Genomic DNA, 17,414 nt, shown 5'->3' on the forward strand with positions numbered 1-17,414 from the left:
AATAAAGATTGGGAACCCCCATTTGCAGCAGACAAGGCATTGGTGTCAATCTTTTACAAATTGTATATTACTGGCGAGTGGCTAGGCCAGGGCCTCTACCTAATCCCCTAATTGAACTTTCATATGGAAACCCAAGAAACCTTCTGAAATCTGTCAGTATATAAAAAGCAATCCTGCCCCCTATCAGTGCAAATTAATATCGGCTGGTTTAGTCCTAAGTGATGGCCTATAAAAAGGTTTCTGATTATGAAAGTATCACATCTCATGATGGGCAAAAACAAAGCGCTTTCTAAAGTTAACCTTTGCAACCTTATTGTTGCAAAACATATTGATACTTGCATTGGTTACAGGCAAGCTTCTGAATGTTCCAGTGAGCACCGGTGGGGCCATAATCCGGAAGTGGAAAGAATTTCATTCCACCTTCAACCAGCCACGACCAGGTGCTCCTCGCAAGATTTCTGACAGTGGAGTCAAAAGAATAATCAAAAGAGTTGTGTAAGAGCCAAGGATCACTTGCAGAGAGCTTCAGGAAGACCTTGAATTAGCATGTACAATTGTTTTAAAGAAAACAATAAGAAATGCACGCAACCAACATGGCATTTATGCTCACCCCGCAAGACTTCACAAAAAAATAAGTAAATAAATAAATAAATGTATGTTGAAGCTTATTTAAAGTTTGTTGCACAACATTTGGACAAGTTAATGAAATTCTGGTCAGAGGAGACCAAAATTGAACTCTTTGGATGCCATTGCTCATACCATGTTTGGAGGAGAAATGTTACACCCAAAAAACACCATAGCAATAGTGAAGTTTGGAGATGGGAATATCATAGTGTGGGGATGTTTTTCAGCATATGGTACTGTCAGATTTCATATAATTGAAGAAAGGATGAATGGAGAAATGTACCGGGACATTCTTGATAAGAATCTGCGAGGAATCCACGAGGGTGCTGAAGATGAAACAAGGGTGGACATTTCAACAAGATAATTATCCCAAACACACAGCCAAGGAAACTCTCAATTGGTTTCAGAGAATGAAAATAAAGCTACTAGAAAATGAGGTTTGCCTGTCACATAAGCTGAAGCTACAGGGCTGATCATTACAGAGCTGGTTCTGAGCTGCCATATACCAATAGTCTGGATTATTTAGCCTTTTGTGACATTGGTATTCTATGTGTACTGTATACATCAGCACAGAGCATGTGCAGTGAATCAGCAGAGAAGAAGAATCTTTGGAGACACAGATCTTTACTGCTAAAGGAATGTGGTTGCCCTGGGCTGGTACAGAAGTCCAAAACATAATGTACAACATTTCTAGCCTACTTCTTTAGTTTAGTGTTAGTTCTCCTTTAACCAGACCTGATCCACATTTGTGACTTTACAGAAACTCCATTTTACAGCTGCATGCCATAACAAAGGAAAGCTCTCTAAATCAATTATATAGCGCCTACATACACTGTTACCAGAAGATCGCTTATTAATGTAACCTCCTGGCCAAAACAGATTGCAAATGGATCGCTTTTAAATTAAATTCAGCCTAAGAAGCTGGAGTTTGAAGCAGTATCTATGTTTGTTATTCTGTTTAAAGAACCACAGAAGCCAAACAGGTAAAAGAACAATTCTGCAACAAGGAAATATGTATAATGATTAGTAAATGTAGGTTTAGATTTGAACATAATGGAAATAGCAATATTAATCTCTATTGTTAGATAGGTGAATATTGCAATGTCTAAAACACCAGTAAACAGTGGCTTATGGTACTGCTTACTATAAGTTTAATTTGTCCTGCTGAATCTTTATGGGAGTATAATTAGGTACATGTTCTGGAGTCAAATGTTTTTAGAAACATTTTGGGATTTTGTTAGATACATTTTTCCTTTAAAGCTGGCAAGAGAAGATAATAGAGGCATTCTTCCCACAGGTGATCTGGAAAATGTCTGCACATCTATACAATTTATGAATTCACATCTTTGCAGCCTGCAGAGTGGAATGATCTTTTTGTCACCCACAGGCTGTCTTTTATGTCCATTGCATAATTTAATATTTTTATAGATCTCAGCCAATAGTGCATTACGTTTTAGAAGAAAAAAAATCTTATAAAAAGTTGAACATCAATAAAGTAATGTATGGGAACAGCTATTGTTAGCAGCCCTTCAGAATTGTTTTGGCTTATTTGCTTTTAAGGGCTCAGAGTCTTTATGTAGAGCTTTATAAATTGACATTAAAGCCACATGATTTCATACTATTAGCTCAACAACCTTCATTTACACACTTTCCAGAATTTAGTTAATGTTTAGGGCTGGAAAGTCACGACTGAATCTTTTGTAGGGTTAATACAAAAGGATGGTTGAAGCCTGTTTCCACCTTTTCATCCTCATTATACTGGCCTTTGAGTTTGGTGTGGCTATGAGGTAGATTAGGCATCCGGGGCAGGGAAAAAAGTGGAGCTAAGGCGGGAGTGTTTGTATCAGGGAAAATCTAGCTGCAGCAATGCAGAGGAAAGGGAGGGATTTATAGAGTAGTGCAAATTAACTGACCGGTGCATTATTTATACATTTGTAATTCCAGTTTTGGCCCTAGCTGCTGATTTACCTGCTAGGCCTGTCAATTACTGGCTGGGTGGCAATCTTACTTGTGGGAGGATCTTATAGGCTGACAGCGAGGGGATCTTTTTCTCACATAGAAAAGAGGACAACCCTTAAGGCTACATCAGACGAGTCTATTTCTCAGTCTGCAGATAAACACAGGCAAAGAAACAGACTGCCCACCCATCTCCACTCTGTTATACGTTTGCACCTGCAGGCCACATTAAGCAGATTTCAAAACGAAAATGTGTTCTTAAGGGCTCTTACACATGAGCGTTCCGACCTGGGGCTGTACTCACTCAGGCGCGTGTAGGCGCCGAACGCAGGAAAAATGCAGCATGTTGCGTCTGAACCTGCGTTCGGCGCCTACACGCGCCTGTGTGAGTACAGCCCCATTTCAAATAATGACTTGCGTCTATTCCTGCGCTCCCCTGCGGCTGAATGCCAAAAAACGGAACGCAGGGGAGCGCAGGTCGGAACGCTCATGTGTAAGAGCCCTTACCGAGGTGAAGACACGTCACAGAAAGGAGATGAGTGATCATGTTGTTTTTTTTGTAAGCCTGTGTTTATCTACTTCAAGGATAGGCTTTTCACTTGAAGCAATGCAAATTAATCCTTCATTATAATATAGAGAGGCTGCTGAATACTTTGCTAGATAATGTTGAGATGGCAAATGCATTTGAGAGGGATGTCTTCTTGGACTCACAAAATATGCTGGGAAATGCATGTATTCTTGTGTGCATGCATATGTACACACACACACTTATTTATTTTGAGGTGTGACCAGTGGGAGCTTTCGAAGGAAAATGGCAAATGGAGCTTTTTGCTAAAATGCTATATCATGCCTTTACACTGAATCAGCCAGCGCACCCCCCAGAGCCTGTGCAAAAAGATATACCGGTAGTTCAGTGTTTTGTTGTCACCAAGAGCTCGAAATTAAACAATAGGCTTAGTGTGTCAATCGTACATATCACTCTGGAGAGCCAATTTCTTTGATCAGTAATCACTTTATTTCAGAAATGCACGTTGTGTTTCGGAACATGTCGTGCATTTCTCAAATAAAGTGATTACCGATCAAAGAAATTGGCTCTCCAGAGTGATATGTACGATTTGTGAAAGTCTGAAGGTCTGGCAGTGCCTTACTCTGATGGTGAACCATATACTATTTGACAACGAAGGACCACTTCATCCACAAAGTATATAACCTTGGTGTGTCATTACTACAAGTCCCTTTAAACAATTTTAAGGTTTTCCAGTACCCTGCAATATGTATATAGCATATATTAATGGCAGCATAAGTGCCCCAACAGGCACAAAACGCATCCGGCTTATTTGTCTTTCATGTCTAAATAAATGCTTTTGTATTTTTGTGGGAAACTCACATCATTTTGCTTTGATTATAAATTTGCACCCTTAGACTGGGGTGAACTGTGAAACTCTTACCTCATACACATTTAACTTCCTCAATTGGACCATAGTTAACTGGGGTAGTGCCTTTATGTAAGGCTTACTTAGTTTTAACCTTCCCTTCTCCTTTAACTTAGTGTGTCGATCAACAGAATGTTGCCAAAAGGATTATAAATGTTTAAAAATGATTTCCCTTTTCTCTGTAATAAAAACAGTACCTTGCACTTGATCCCTGCTATATTATAAATCCATATGGGAAGCAAACAATCCTAGTGGCTTTAATGAATGTTTAAATAATTATTTAGCAAACTTAAAGGAACAGTTCAGTGTAAAAATAAAAACTGGGTAAACAGTCTAAATTATTTAGCAAACTTAAAGGAACAGTTCAGTGTAAAAATAAAAACTGGGTAAACAGTCTATTTACCCAGTTTTTATTTTTACACTGAATTGCTTTAAATGGGTTGTTCAACTTTTGATTAACTTTTAGTATCGTGTAGAGAGGGATATTCTGAGACAATCTGCAATTGGTTTTACATTTATATTAATTTTGTTGTTTTAGAGATTTGGTTTTTTTATTCACCCGCGCTCTAGTTTGCAGTTTCTGCAATCTGGTTGCTAGGGCCCATTTACCCTAACAACAATGCAATGATTTGAATAAGAGACTGGAATATGATTATGAGACAACCTGAACAGAAAGAGGAGCAATAAAAAGTAGCAATCACTATAAATTTGTAGCCTGACAGAACATTTTAGATGGTGTCCGTGACCCCATTTGAAAGTTGGAAAGAGTTCAAAGAAAAAGGCAAATAAATAATTCCAAAATTATGAGATATAAATAATGAAGACCAATTGAAAAGTTTGTAGGAATTGAACATTCTAAACGTTACCTTAAAGGCAAACCACCCCATTTAAAGTACAGTGATCCAAATTATGGAGAACAGGTCCCATAATAGCATATCTGCACAATGGATGTTTGAAGCTACAGGCCAAATGCAAAATGTTTTATTAAAGTACTGTTTACACTGCAAATCAATATGGAAGTTCACTATACAAATGCAAATAGTCAGATCATGACTGTTCTGTGCATGCAGTAAACCAGACACACTCAGGGTAAAACAGGTCAAACCCTAAGTCAAAAGAGAAAGTACAAAGTAAATAAGTAGATTATATTTTCTTCTAGTTTTACAAATACTAACATTCAATTATTGCTAAACATACTGGAGAATGAAGCAAAGACAAGTCAAACATCATGAATATTTATTGACAACCGTGTCATCATTTTAACAAGTCCTGCTTGTAGGAATCTATTATATCATCAAGTTTAATGTTTTTTGATGAAGAACAAACTTTAAATCTAGACCTTTCTTGGCATTTGACTGTAGGAACAGGATATAAAGCACCAAAAGGTTTCTTGCATTAAACCCCTACTGTCCCCATCACATCAATTAGCTAAAAGCAAGTTCAAAATTGTGTTTATCCACTTAGAATGTCAGTTACTAGCAGGCAGCTGCCAGGTCTACTCAGATGTCCTGCAGTGTCTTCGGTACCACAAACTAAAACAGACGGCACGCTATTAATATGTAGGCTACAAGAAAATGCTTCAGTCTATCCATTAAAATGTCTTTCATTGTCAGAATTAACCCCTTTAGTGTTTAGGACACATGCAGAATATTCCATGGCGTGTCAGTAAAAGCTGGTTACGAAATATATCATGTTATACAACATGAAAGCTATAAAGCAAATGCCTATATTAATGGAATATATGTTAATTTAGTGTAGGACTACATGGACGTTTTAACCGAGATCCGACGTGCTGCTACAAGTCGCATGCCACAGAAATAAGGTAAGAGACAGAAATGTCGGATGAAGTCGCAGCGTTGATCCGACACGACTGTCAGATGCTGCTGTCGATCTCGATTGGGCAGGTAATAAACATCCCAACTGGATTGCGGCTGCATCTGTGCATGTATGTGATCCCACGTGATCCGATCGTTGGGCATCAGGGCTCACGATCGGATCAGCCAGATATCGCCCACTTCGATATGGGCATATCGGGGACAGATCCGCTAGTTTGGCGACATCGGCAAACAAGCAGATCTCTACGTCTATGGCCACCTTTACTAAGGGGCCATCAGCTTTATCAAGCTGTGTAAGTTTATATACGCCAGCCATACGCAGTATTTAAAGGACAAGGAAAGCATAAATGTAAAAGTTGCCCATCTGGAAGAATGCATAAAAAGCAAACTGAAATCTCTTACCCGGGTTTTATATTCTGCACTATATTTCTGGAGATCTCTAAAGTATCAGTCACTTTGACAGATTAGAAGGATGTAATTTCCAGCAAGTGATGCGATTGAAGACAAGACCAAGACTGCAGTGCATGTGCAGAACATCCAGTACAAGTCTCCCAGCACACAGAAACCCAATAAAATGAACAAGATAGGCAGTTGCCACCAGGTGGCACATGAGCGCAAGGAACACTGGAGTACGGATGATGATGTAAGCGGATCCAAAATGGCCTCTGCAATCTTGAAAATGAGGTGGATTTTCTTGTGTTCTCATGTTGAAAAGTAAGGAAATGTCATGGAATATACAGTAATGCAGCGACTGGCAGAAGGCTGGTGTGGACTTTTGTTAGACAAAGTACAGGTTTGGGGGCTTTTCCTTGTTCTTTAACATTGTTATTTTAAGCCATTATTTTATTGAGTAACCCATTTAAGTCAATTTAAAAATATAGGCAGCAAGTAAATGCTGTCAGTAAATCTGGACATGCTTGTTTCCAAAGGTTGTCAAATGAGTGGATAATTTCCTGATTCAGTCACCCATGTGCTGGGTTAGGATGATCCAACTGTCTGTCCAACCCTCCTAGGCCAACCATTGGAACATAACACAGGCCTATGCAACCCAATTAGCAGATGTCAGGTTACAAAATACAGTTTGGTACACCGATGCATTAATCAGCCAATAAGATCTTCTAAGCTACCAGAAGATTAAAAGGTTATTGTGCGGAGTATTATCACCAGTCACACAAAGCTTATGTTATATAACTGCCATTTCATGAGATTTGTAAACTGTAGCATCATTCCAAGAAGTGCATGTATAAAATGCCACATTTCGTCTGTTCTACTATTTACATTTGCAGTAAAACACAATAAAAGGAAAACTCCAGAAGAGTTAAATGTATTTCAGTTCAGGTTATGTTCTCAGGTGTCCAATAAATTTAATGCTAACTTCCACAAACTCCTCAATCTATTCTCTCCCATGAACATAGCTGCTATTTCAGCATCCAAGTTCTCCAGCATAGCCAATTACCTCTTAACCTTAAAACGTTAAAGTCCCTGGCGTCTCAACCCCAATCATAGCAACACTGATTTCACAAGAGTCGGCTGAGAAATTGACCAAATATCAGTGGTGCAGGATCTGCGACACAGCTGGAGCTTGGATTACACAGTCCATCTTATAACATGTTCAATGGTCAATTTATTCATATGTCTACTTATCAAAAGAGAAGCAACGCATATTGGTTATGATATGCAATAATGACTAATCATTGTCAGCCCTAATGGCAGAACCCAGAGGAGATGCTATGCAGTAAGTTACACTAAATATTGGACTCCCACAACATGCCAACTTCATTTTTAAAGGGGTTGTTTACCTTCCAAAAAGTGTTTTCACTTACTGTTTTGAAGTAGTACACCAAAAATTATCTTTTTTTAACTAAAAGTGTCATGTTTTGTCTTCTTGTGTTTCAACTAAGAAAGTGAAAGGGGAGTCACAACGCTCAAAACTGTTAAAATGTGATAAATTTTGATACATTTCTTAACCTCAGTACTACTGAGTAAACACCGAGTCAATTGTTACAGTTGATATATTAGTTCCTGACATTCTTCTGATGATGTTAAGAAATTATGCTTTTGAGAAATCAAATAATGTAGCAAACGGTAACAACTTTAGAGAGTCTGCACCTGGCTTATTAAGCTGCTATTCTTATACACCAGAGAGAGAGGGAGAGAAAAACTGTAATTTATACTTAAAGGTGTTCAAACACTTCTTTTCCAGTTCAGTTGGTTTCAGATAGTTTATCAGAAATAAATACTTTTCCCAATTACTTTCTATTTTCTATATGTGACCATTTTTCTTATTTGAAGTGGAAAGTTTCATTTTTCACCTTCTAAAGCAGCTATGGGGGGGGGGGATGTCGCTGACACTTTAACTGTTCTAAATTGATATATTTAGTGGATACATTTCTTAGCAGAATCCCTGAGTTCCATTAAAGGCAGCTGTTAGAATTGATACGATAGCTGCTAATATTCCACAGATACTGCTGAGAAATAATTGTGTACCCAATTCACACAGCATCCAAGTTCACTGCAAAATGCAGTACAAAAAAAGTACACTTTTAAAATAAAGGTACCTCTGGCCACACAAACAGGCAAGGTGCAAGGCATTGATCCTTGTTTGCTACCCTGCAAAGTCATGCATGCCGTCTAAATAAATATGGGGCAATGCGTTGATCCTGCCCTTTCTGTGTTGCCCCTGATTCATCTATCTTATGTGTATCATATGACCCTATTTTGAGGCCAAAGATGGTCAATGTCCAAGTTACCTCATAACAAAAGAACAAATACTGTATATTAAAGCATCAGAGATTCAGGCAGTTCCACGAATATCTAGTACAGCAAATATGCATTCACGTATTTCCTTAACTAAACAGTATTAAGGATAGCAAATAGTTATCGTCACTTATACCAACAATAACTGGCCTTTTGGCTGCCGATAGTAAGTTATTTGTATCTGCCTCCCCCCCAAATTCACAAAAGTAGAAGGCAAAAGTAGTGTACAGAGTCAGAAGATGTGGGCATGGCTTACAGTGGCCATAGACGTTACAATAAAGATCTTTCCAAGAAAGATTGTATGTTTTAATACACATAGAGCGGAATAGTCAGATATACAAGTAGAAACTATAGAATTCTACCTGTATCTGACGATTCAGCACTAACAATGGCCGATGAAAGCACCCAATCAAACTTTTTCTGGCCAGCCCAATTGACAAGCCAACCAATATCAAAGTCTTCTGCCGATATCGGTCAGCTTGTCTCCCACCATATACACACTGATTATCGTGCGAAAATTAGATTTGCACGTGATTATCGGTGCGTCTATGGTCACGGGTCCTACAATGGCAACATTTTGTGGGTTAGGGTTGGGTGCTGGTTAAAGTTTTGGGGTGGGTTTTTCATGACCAGCACATAGCTAGTACAGTTGCAGCTTTTGCATTTATTAAGTGATCTTAAGCCAGAGGCTCCCCAACTGTTGCACTACTACACAAACTTGTTGTTTAGCCATAGGAGGGTACCCAAAGCCAGATATAGCAATAATTGAACTAAACTATATTTACTTTTCCAAATATTATTACAGGCATGGTGCAGCAACACCCATTGCCCTTTAAAATGAATACACATTTTCTTTAACTAGCACATTGTTAGGATGACATTTAATTTACATATGTTTTGTGTGTAAATAATTGTAACGGCTTGAATGATGCATTGTGGTTCCTAATATAATCAGTATAATTTATATTATCCTTGACATCAAATAACCTCTGCTAAACAAAGCAAATGATGCATTGTGATTATTAAAATAATTAGTTCAGTTTATACTGTCCTTGACATGGAAAGAACACGGTAGATTGTAAATTACTCTGGCATCTCAATAGTTGTAGAATAATCATACATTCAGATAGATTTTTTTTTTTCTGGACAAATAAGTTTCTTACATTTTAACAAAAGAAATTCTAGGGAAACTCTAGGGAAATTTAACAACTGCTGGACATATTGTGCAGTAATTGACTTCTCTCAAAATATGTGTTGTACTATTTTACACAAATGAAATGTATTTGTTTGTGGTGATAAAAACAAATTGGTCAGGGTTAGTCTTAGTACTTTGCAGATAAGTTATTTCAGTTGCATGGATTGCAGAAACACAGCTAAATATAACTTCTATTAAATCACTGTGCTGAAGTTTTACTGCTCTCTTGAGGAGCGAGAGCGCTGCTCCACACATTGGGACCAATTTGTGGAGAGCATGTTTACACCTGTATACATGAAAAGCAGATTTGCTTCTTTGTTTCCTGCAAATTAATACTCATTTATTCAAAACCACATATGCCTACACAAGAATCATGATTTCAAATATTAACCAACAATAAATTATTCAGACGTGTGTCCTATTTCAACTACACAAAGAGTCACCTTTAAACATCTTAAAGATATAAAGGTATATGAAACATTTATAGATTTTAAGGGCTACTAAATCAAGAAGGCAGAGTACAAGAAGGGTCCTTCTTATACCAAGAAGGGAACAATACTGTACCATAATGTACTAGACTCCTGAAATGTTAGAGGTCATATTTACAATATGACCAAGTCAAAGAACAAGTATTGTTTTAACTCTCTCTCTGGAAAATATATCATGTCTAATGCTTGTGAGAGCACAATTAACCATGAAAATTGTAGATGGTGTAAGTAAAGTTTTAGAGACTAGAGAAGACAGAGATGGTGGAAAGAGTTTAATATTACAGAGATTTAGAAGAGCAAGCAATGTGAGCTACTCAGGAGAATTTCAGATACCCAAGACAAAAAACACATTGAAAGTTCAAGGGACTCTACTGCATACAAGCTAAGGGAAAACAAAAAGGAGCTAAAACAGTACCTGGTGAAGAGGTACAAACTGAGAAAAGAGCAATAACTGGTGGCACACAAAAACAGGGAATGAGGATGAAGAGTACCAATAAGGAAAAAGTAAGAATAAAAGAATGTAAGAATAAAGTCAAATCAATTCAGTGAATAGCAATTAAGCATAGATTCATGCTGTCCCACACATTGCCCCTCAATTTACTACATAAAAAAACTGTATACACTGCACTGCTAGATGTAGGTGACAAACAAGTATACATTTCAACAGACAGTTGGAGACTGACAGCAAAGACTAAGATGTAACATAGTACAAGCCAAGATGAAAAAGTAATATGTTCACCATATTTACAAAACCCTTTCATATTCTGGTGCTAGTGGCCTTTAAGCTATGTTTTGGAAACACTCTTTCCAGTGGTGCTAAATGTGAACTAGCCAACTACAACAGACAACAGTTAAAGAAGAAATTTGCCATTAAATGAACTTTTAGTTCATTTAATTCTGGGACAATTGATCATTTTTTTTATTTATGTTTTTTTTAATTATATTGCTTTTTGTTCAGAAGCTCCCCACTATCTAGTTGCTATGGTCTATTTTACCCAGGATGTAGTTTGAATGAGAGACAGATATATGAAGAGAAGGCAACTGACTAGAAATATAAGCAATAAAAAGTAAAATTGAAACTGTAGGCTCGCAGAACAATTGTTTTTGGCAGCCGGGGTCAGTGACCCCCATTTGAATACCGGAGTGAGCCATTTTTGTGGCCACACCCCCTACTTATGTTATTTTTACAAAATTTGACAGGTTATGGAAGTTTGAACATATATCTGTGTTTTTTTTCCAGTTATTACAGTTTTGCTAATGAAGGTGAATTGCCCTTTAAGCTGTGAGTCTAACTTCTCCCAAGTTACCTGTTATCTTATATCCCAGTCATGTGACCTGTGTCTGCACTTTAGGAGAGAAATGCTTTCTGGCAGGCTGCTGTTTTTCCTTCTCAATGTAACTGAATGTGTCTCAGTGAGACATGGGTTTTTACTATTGAGTGTTGTTCTTAGATCTACCAGGCAGCTGTTATTTTGTGTTAGGGAGCTGTTATCTGGTTACCTTCCCATTGTTCTTTTGTTTGGCTGCTGGGGAGGAAAAAGGGAGGGGGGTTATATCACTCCAACTTGCAGTACAGCAGTAAAGAGTGATTTAAGTTTATCAGAGCACAAGTCGTATGACTTGGGGCAGCTGGGAAATTGACACTATGTCTAGCCCCATGTCAGATTTCAAAATTGAATATAAAAAATCTGTTTGCTCTTTTGAAAAATGGATTTCAGTGCAGAATTCTGCTGGATCAGCACTATTAATTGATTCATTTTGAAAAAAAAATTTTTTCCCCATGACAGTATCCCTTTAAAAAACCTGATGGTTTTTTTGCCACCAATATGAATTAATGCAGCTTAACTACCATCAATTACAAGGCAATGTTACAGAAAAAAGGGATTTTTTTTAATTGAATTATTTGTCTAAACTACATTCTATGGGAGATGGCCTATCCATAATGCTGAGCTTTCTGGATAAAGGGGTACAGTGTAACAGATCCCATACTGTACTACAAATGGACATGCCTGTAAGCAACACAATAATAATATATTAAACTAGGCAACAATTACACTTGTTAAGCACAAATTATTTTAGAAAAGAAAAAGAAACCCCACCAATTGTTATGATTCTAAAATTGGCCAGAAATACTGCAACGTGATTTATTACACTTGTTTACTGACAACAATTCATAGAGAATTGTAATAGAAATTAATAAAGTGCTAGTGCTGCTATAAATTCATCCATAATTAGAAAAATTCATGGATTTAAGTAAAGTGCTGTGCAATAAATTAGAATATTAGACCCCAAAGAAAAAAATCAATTAAAAATATATATAGAAAAATGACCAACTTTAGGTAGTGGGTTAGCAATTGAAGTCACAATCCATAAATTTAGATTACAGAAAATAGAAAAAATAGATGGAGTTGTCCCATAAACTAACTGCCTGATTTTTTCTAAAGCCTGGGACACCACAAAGATAAAGGCAGGACAGGGTAACCGGGGCTGTGGCCTTGGTATTTAACTTGCCCTAAGTGTTATTAAGAGGCTAGGTATCCCTAAAAAGCCACAAACCGTCGGTCCCTTAGAAAGGAAGGAAGATTGTAAGAGGTTGTATAGAATAAAGAAGGATTAGACCCCGAGCTCTCTTGCCCCCACTTCCGTTGAAAAACCCAGCCCAAATATTTCCTATAGATCGATTTAGCAAAAATTCAATTTGACCACAAGAGGATCACTAAAAACGCCGACGTACGTTTCGCTGAATAGCTTTGTCAAGGCGAGAACTTGTTAAGCACAGTCATAACAAATCCTATTTAACACAAAAGATCCATAATTATTTCCCTCACTTTTTCACTAAAGTTGCCCCAGAAAGTTGCAGAGCTAAACATGGGTAGGTGAGTTTTCTACAGGAGAGAAGCAACAGTCTAGAGAGTACCAGGTTAGTGATTAGACACACTAAATTAGCACCCCCTCCCAATAAATACCACATATACGGTTTATACAGCATGAGGAAAATGGAATGAGAGGTGCTAAATTACACCACTACAGTTACTCAAAGCAATCAACTCTTTGCTTTCATTTTCTAACTGGTAGTATGCAGGTAACTGCATTTGTGCTATTTAGCACCTACATTCTTGAATGAGCCCTATTTTTACCATTGCCAGAGAATTCTAGTCCTAGAGTTGTATTATTTCCCTTTAAAAGGGTGGTTCACCTTTAAGGTAACTTGTATTATGTTATAGAAAGGCAAATTCTAAACAACTTTTCAATGGGGTTTCATTATTTTTTTTTATAGTTTTATAGTTATTTGCCTTTTTCTTCTGACTCTTTGCAGCTTTCAAATGGGCGGCACTGACTCCCTTCTAAAAAACAAATGCTCTATATGGCTACAAATATATTGTTACTTTTTATTAATGATACTTCTATTCAGGCCCTCTCCTATTCATATTCCAGTTTCTTATTCAAATCAACGTATGGTTGCTAGGGTAATTTGGACCCTAGTTACCAGGTTGGTTAAGATGCAAATTGAAGAGCTGCTGAATAAAAAGCTAAGAAAACGCAAAAACCTTCAAACATTAAAAATTATAAAAAATTGCAAATTGTCTCAGAACATCACTCTCTACATTAAACTAAAAGTTCTCAAAGGTAAACAACCCCTTTAATGATAAAGCACAGACATATCCTGTAGTGCTTAACAGAGATCATGCATCATTTTCAGTAGTCTTTGCCCCAGTGGAGCTTACAATCCAAGGCCACACAAACTAATTTATTAGGAGCAAGTTACCTTCCTGTAGGGGTAATTTACAAGCGCTAACGTAGTGGCCGCAGTGATGATGTTCCCCACAGTCAATTGCACAAACATTCCTTCATGAAAAGGTACTTGCATCAGAAGGCACTCCATATAATTGTGAATGTCACTATTGAGTCATTCTAGCCTTTTCTTATGAATATAGTGCAGTTGCACCTTATGACACAGGGGAACCTGGAGCTACCTTCAAACCAGGCAGTTGCTCTAGTGTCCCTATAGTGGTCTGTGTCACATGCACACAATGCAGGAAATAGCAGCAACTGGACTTAAAGGGGTTGTTCACCTTAAATCAAATTTTAGTATTTTATGGAATGGCCAATTCTAAGCAACTTTTCACTTGGCCTTCATTATTTATATTGTATAGTTTTTAAAATGATTTGCCTTCTTGCTTCGACTCTTTCCAGCTTTCAAATGGGGGTCACTGACTCCATCTAAAAGCAAATGCTCTGTAAGGCTACAAATGAATTGCTACTTTTTATTTATCATCTTTCTATTCAGGCCTCTCCTATTCATATTCCAGTCTCTTATTCAAATCAGTGCATGGTGGCTAGGGTAATTTGTACCCTAACAACAAGACTGTTAGAATTGCAAACTGAAGAGCTGCTGAATATAAAGCTAAATAACTCCAAAACCACAAATAATAAAAAATGAAAACCAATTGCAAATTTTTTCAGAATATCCCTATATATATTACTAAAACTTAACTCAAAAGATGAACCACCCCTTTAAAGGAGAAGGAAAGCTATGAAGGCATTTTATTGCCAATAGATTTGCTGCAATAGTGCAAGCTAGAATGCTATTATTTATTCTGTAGAATGTTTTACAATACCGGAGTAAAAAGCTCTAGAAGCTCTCTGTTTGTTTAGGATAGCAGCTACAGTATTCACTTCCTGCCTGAGTCTCTACCTGCTCACTTATAACAGAGAATTGAGGGGGAGAGAGGATCAAACTGAGCATGCTCACGCCCGGGGCAAGGAGGTTTAAGCTGCAGGCAGGAAGTCTGATACAGAGGCCCATGTGTACACAATAGTAGGAAAGAAATGCAGTGTTTCTTTTGTCAGGGGACTCAGAGCAGCACTACTTTGAGGGTTTATTGGTATATTTATGTGGACCTTTTTGATAAGGCTTACTTAGTTATAGCCTTTCCTTCTCCTTTAATCATATTTCAACAAAAATATTAGGGATGCACTGAATCCACTACTTTCGATTCAGCCGAACCCCCGAATCCTTTGTGAAAGATTCAGCCAATTTACCGAATTTGCATATGCAAATTAGGGGTGAGAAGGGGAAAACATTTTTTACTTCCTTGTTTTGCAACAAAAATTCACACAATTTCTCTCCCCCTATCTAGTTTGCATATGCAAATTAGGATTCAGTTCGGCTGGGCAGAAGGGTTTGAATCCTACTGAAAAAGGCTGAATCCTGAACTGAATCCTGGATTCGGTGCATCCTTAAAAAATATATCTGATTTATGTTGCAACACAAGTGCAATTGTGTTCATTTTTAACTCATTGACTGCAACTGCATTAGGCGTAGCTTCTCCAGGTGACCAAAATGACGCTGGAATTTTGGGAAAACAAACACAGACATCGCTTTCTATCATTAATGACCCATTTTATGTGTTTGAAGTGAGGGGTAGGGATAGGCGAATCTGAGCCATTTCATTTCGCCAAAAATTCGCCACCGGCCAATTGTCGCCGACGCCCATTAAAGTCTATGGGCGTCAAAAAAAAATTTTGTCCATCCCTAGTGAGGGGGGAAAAACAAAGTACGGAGAGGACATACATGCAGCACCAGGAGAACATACACATACATTGTGCCCATGCTGAATGCCAGGAGGCAGAGATTATCACCTTTTACATGGTTATGGGATACATTGAGAGTCCAGCAATAGTACGTACACCTGCCACTCGTGTGCAATCCCTACAGACTCCTCTTTCACACTTACCAACCTTACTACTAACTTTACTCATCACACACTGTACAGCCTTTACTGAATGACAAACACAAACAAGGGCTTCATGTAAAAGCAAGTGTCATCAGCAGGCAGAGATCAAGTCACTCAGGATCTGACAACAATCTACGGAGAGTCTCAGTCGTCAGCTGGAAGAAAGTTGCAGCAACTCAGACTGCCCAGAGCAAGAGCCAATAGGGCTGATTAATTAGAGCGAGAAAAACTACAACTAGAGATCACAAGCTGGACCGCAATCAGTTTTAAAGGGGGAAATTGTCTTAGTCAAGACATTTAGGTTCACACGACACATCACAGGTCACCGCCACATTGGTACTTATATCACTCTGATCAGATATCCGTCCTCGGACAGAACAACCTTTCCAGGTCAGTTTTTATCCATTATTTTGGCTGCTAAGACCCCCACCCGGATCGCCTCAATTAGAACCTTTAAAACCTTACTGTGCCGCTGTTTCAGGGGCAAGAATGCAGAGATCGGTACTTTTGTTCGTAGCCGCCATCTTCATTGCGTCACTTCCGGGCGCCCGAGGTTTTGCTTTCGTTCGCGGCCTCGTGCGCGTGCACGTTTCCCGAAAGAGCGATGGAAAGCATTTTTTTTTTAATCTATCACCCTAGCAACCGGCGCTGCTTACTAAAGCGCTCTCAGACAATGGCGGTGCCACGTAGAATTTAACGTGAGCCGTAGCGTTGAGCTGGCAGCGTTTCATTGGGTTTTTTTTCATGTAATAGTATATCGAATACTGAAAAAATTAAGGCACGAGGGAGAGAAATGGGGTTTTATTTGGAGCTGCACACTTTTAAAAGGGGTTGTTCACCTTCCAACACTTTTTTCAGTTTAGTTGGTTTTAGACGGTTCACCAGATTTAAAGACTTTTTCCAATTATTTTCTACGTGTGACAGTTTTTTCTACTATTGAAGTGTAAAGTGTCATTTCTTACCTTCTAAAGCAGCTCTGGGGGTAGGGTTGCCAACTTTTCTGGAAAAAAATACCGGCCTTCCTATACATTTAACTTTTTTTCCTATTAATAACATTGGGATCAATCATCGTTTTTACCGGCCAGGTGGCAACCCTGAAAACTGTTCTAAATTGATACATTTACTTCATACATTTGTTATCTTTGTCGATGCTGAGCAGAATCCTTGAGTTTCATTAGGTCAGAAACACGCTGCAATTTGGGCGACTAATCTCTCCGCAAAGCCTTCCTGAATCTAAATCGCCGTCGGGATGGCACCCAGAGCGCTTTGTTTTCTTTAGTCGCCCGAAGTTTCCACATGAGGCAAGTTCGGGCGACTTTGGAAAACGATGCACTCCGAGCGCCATCCTGCCGGCGATTTTCATTCTAGCCAGCAGGAAGGCAGGGGAT

General features: G+C 38.3%; 1 protein-coding gene across 1 annotated transcript in view; it reads right to left on the minus strand.

The window, feature by feature from the left end:
- Positions 1–16,616, minus strand: part of tdrd3.S (tudor domain containing 3 S homeolog) — a 94,644-nt gene extending 78,028 nt beyond the window's left edge. Inside the window, exon 1 of the mRNA XM_018249917.2 lies at positions 16,492–16,616. Within this exon, the coding sequence (XP_018105406.1) occupies positions 16,492–16,556 (65 nt within the window). The 5' untranslated portion in view covers positions 16,557–16,616. The remainder of the gene's footprint in view (positions 1–16,491) is intronic.
- Between the last annotated feature and the right edge of the window lie 798 nt (positions 16,617–17,414).

Source organism: Xenopus laevis, chromosome 2S, assembly GCF_017654675.1.
Source record: "Xenopus laevis strain J_2021 chromosome 2S, Xenopus_laevis_v10.1, whole genome shotgun sequence".
NCBI classification, from domain to species: Eukaryota; Metazoa; Chordata; class Amphibia; order Anura; family Pipidae; genus Xenopus; species Xenopus laevis.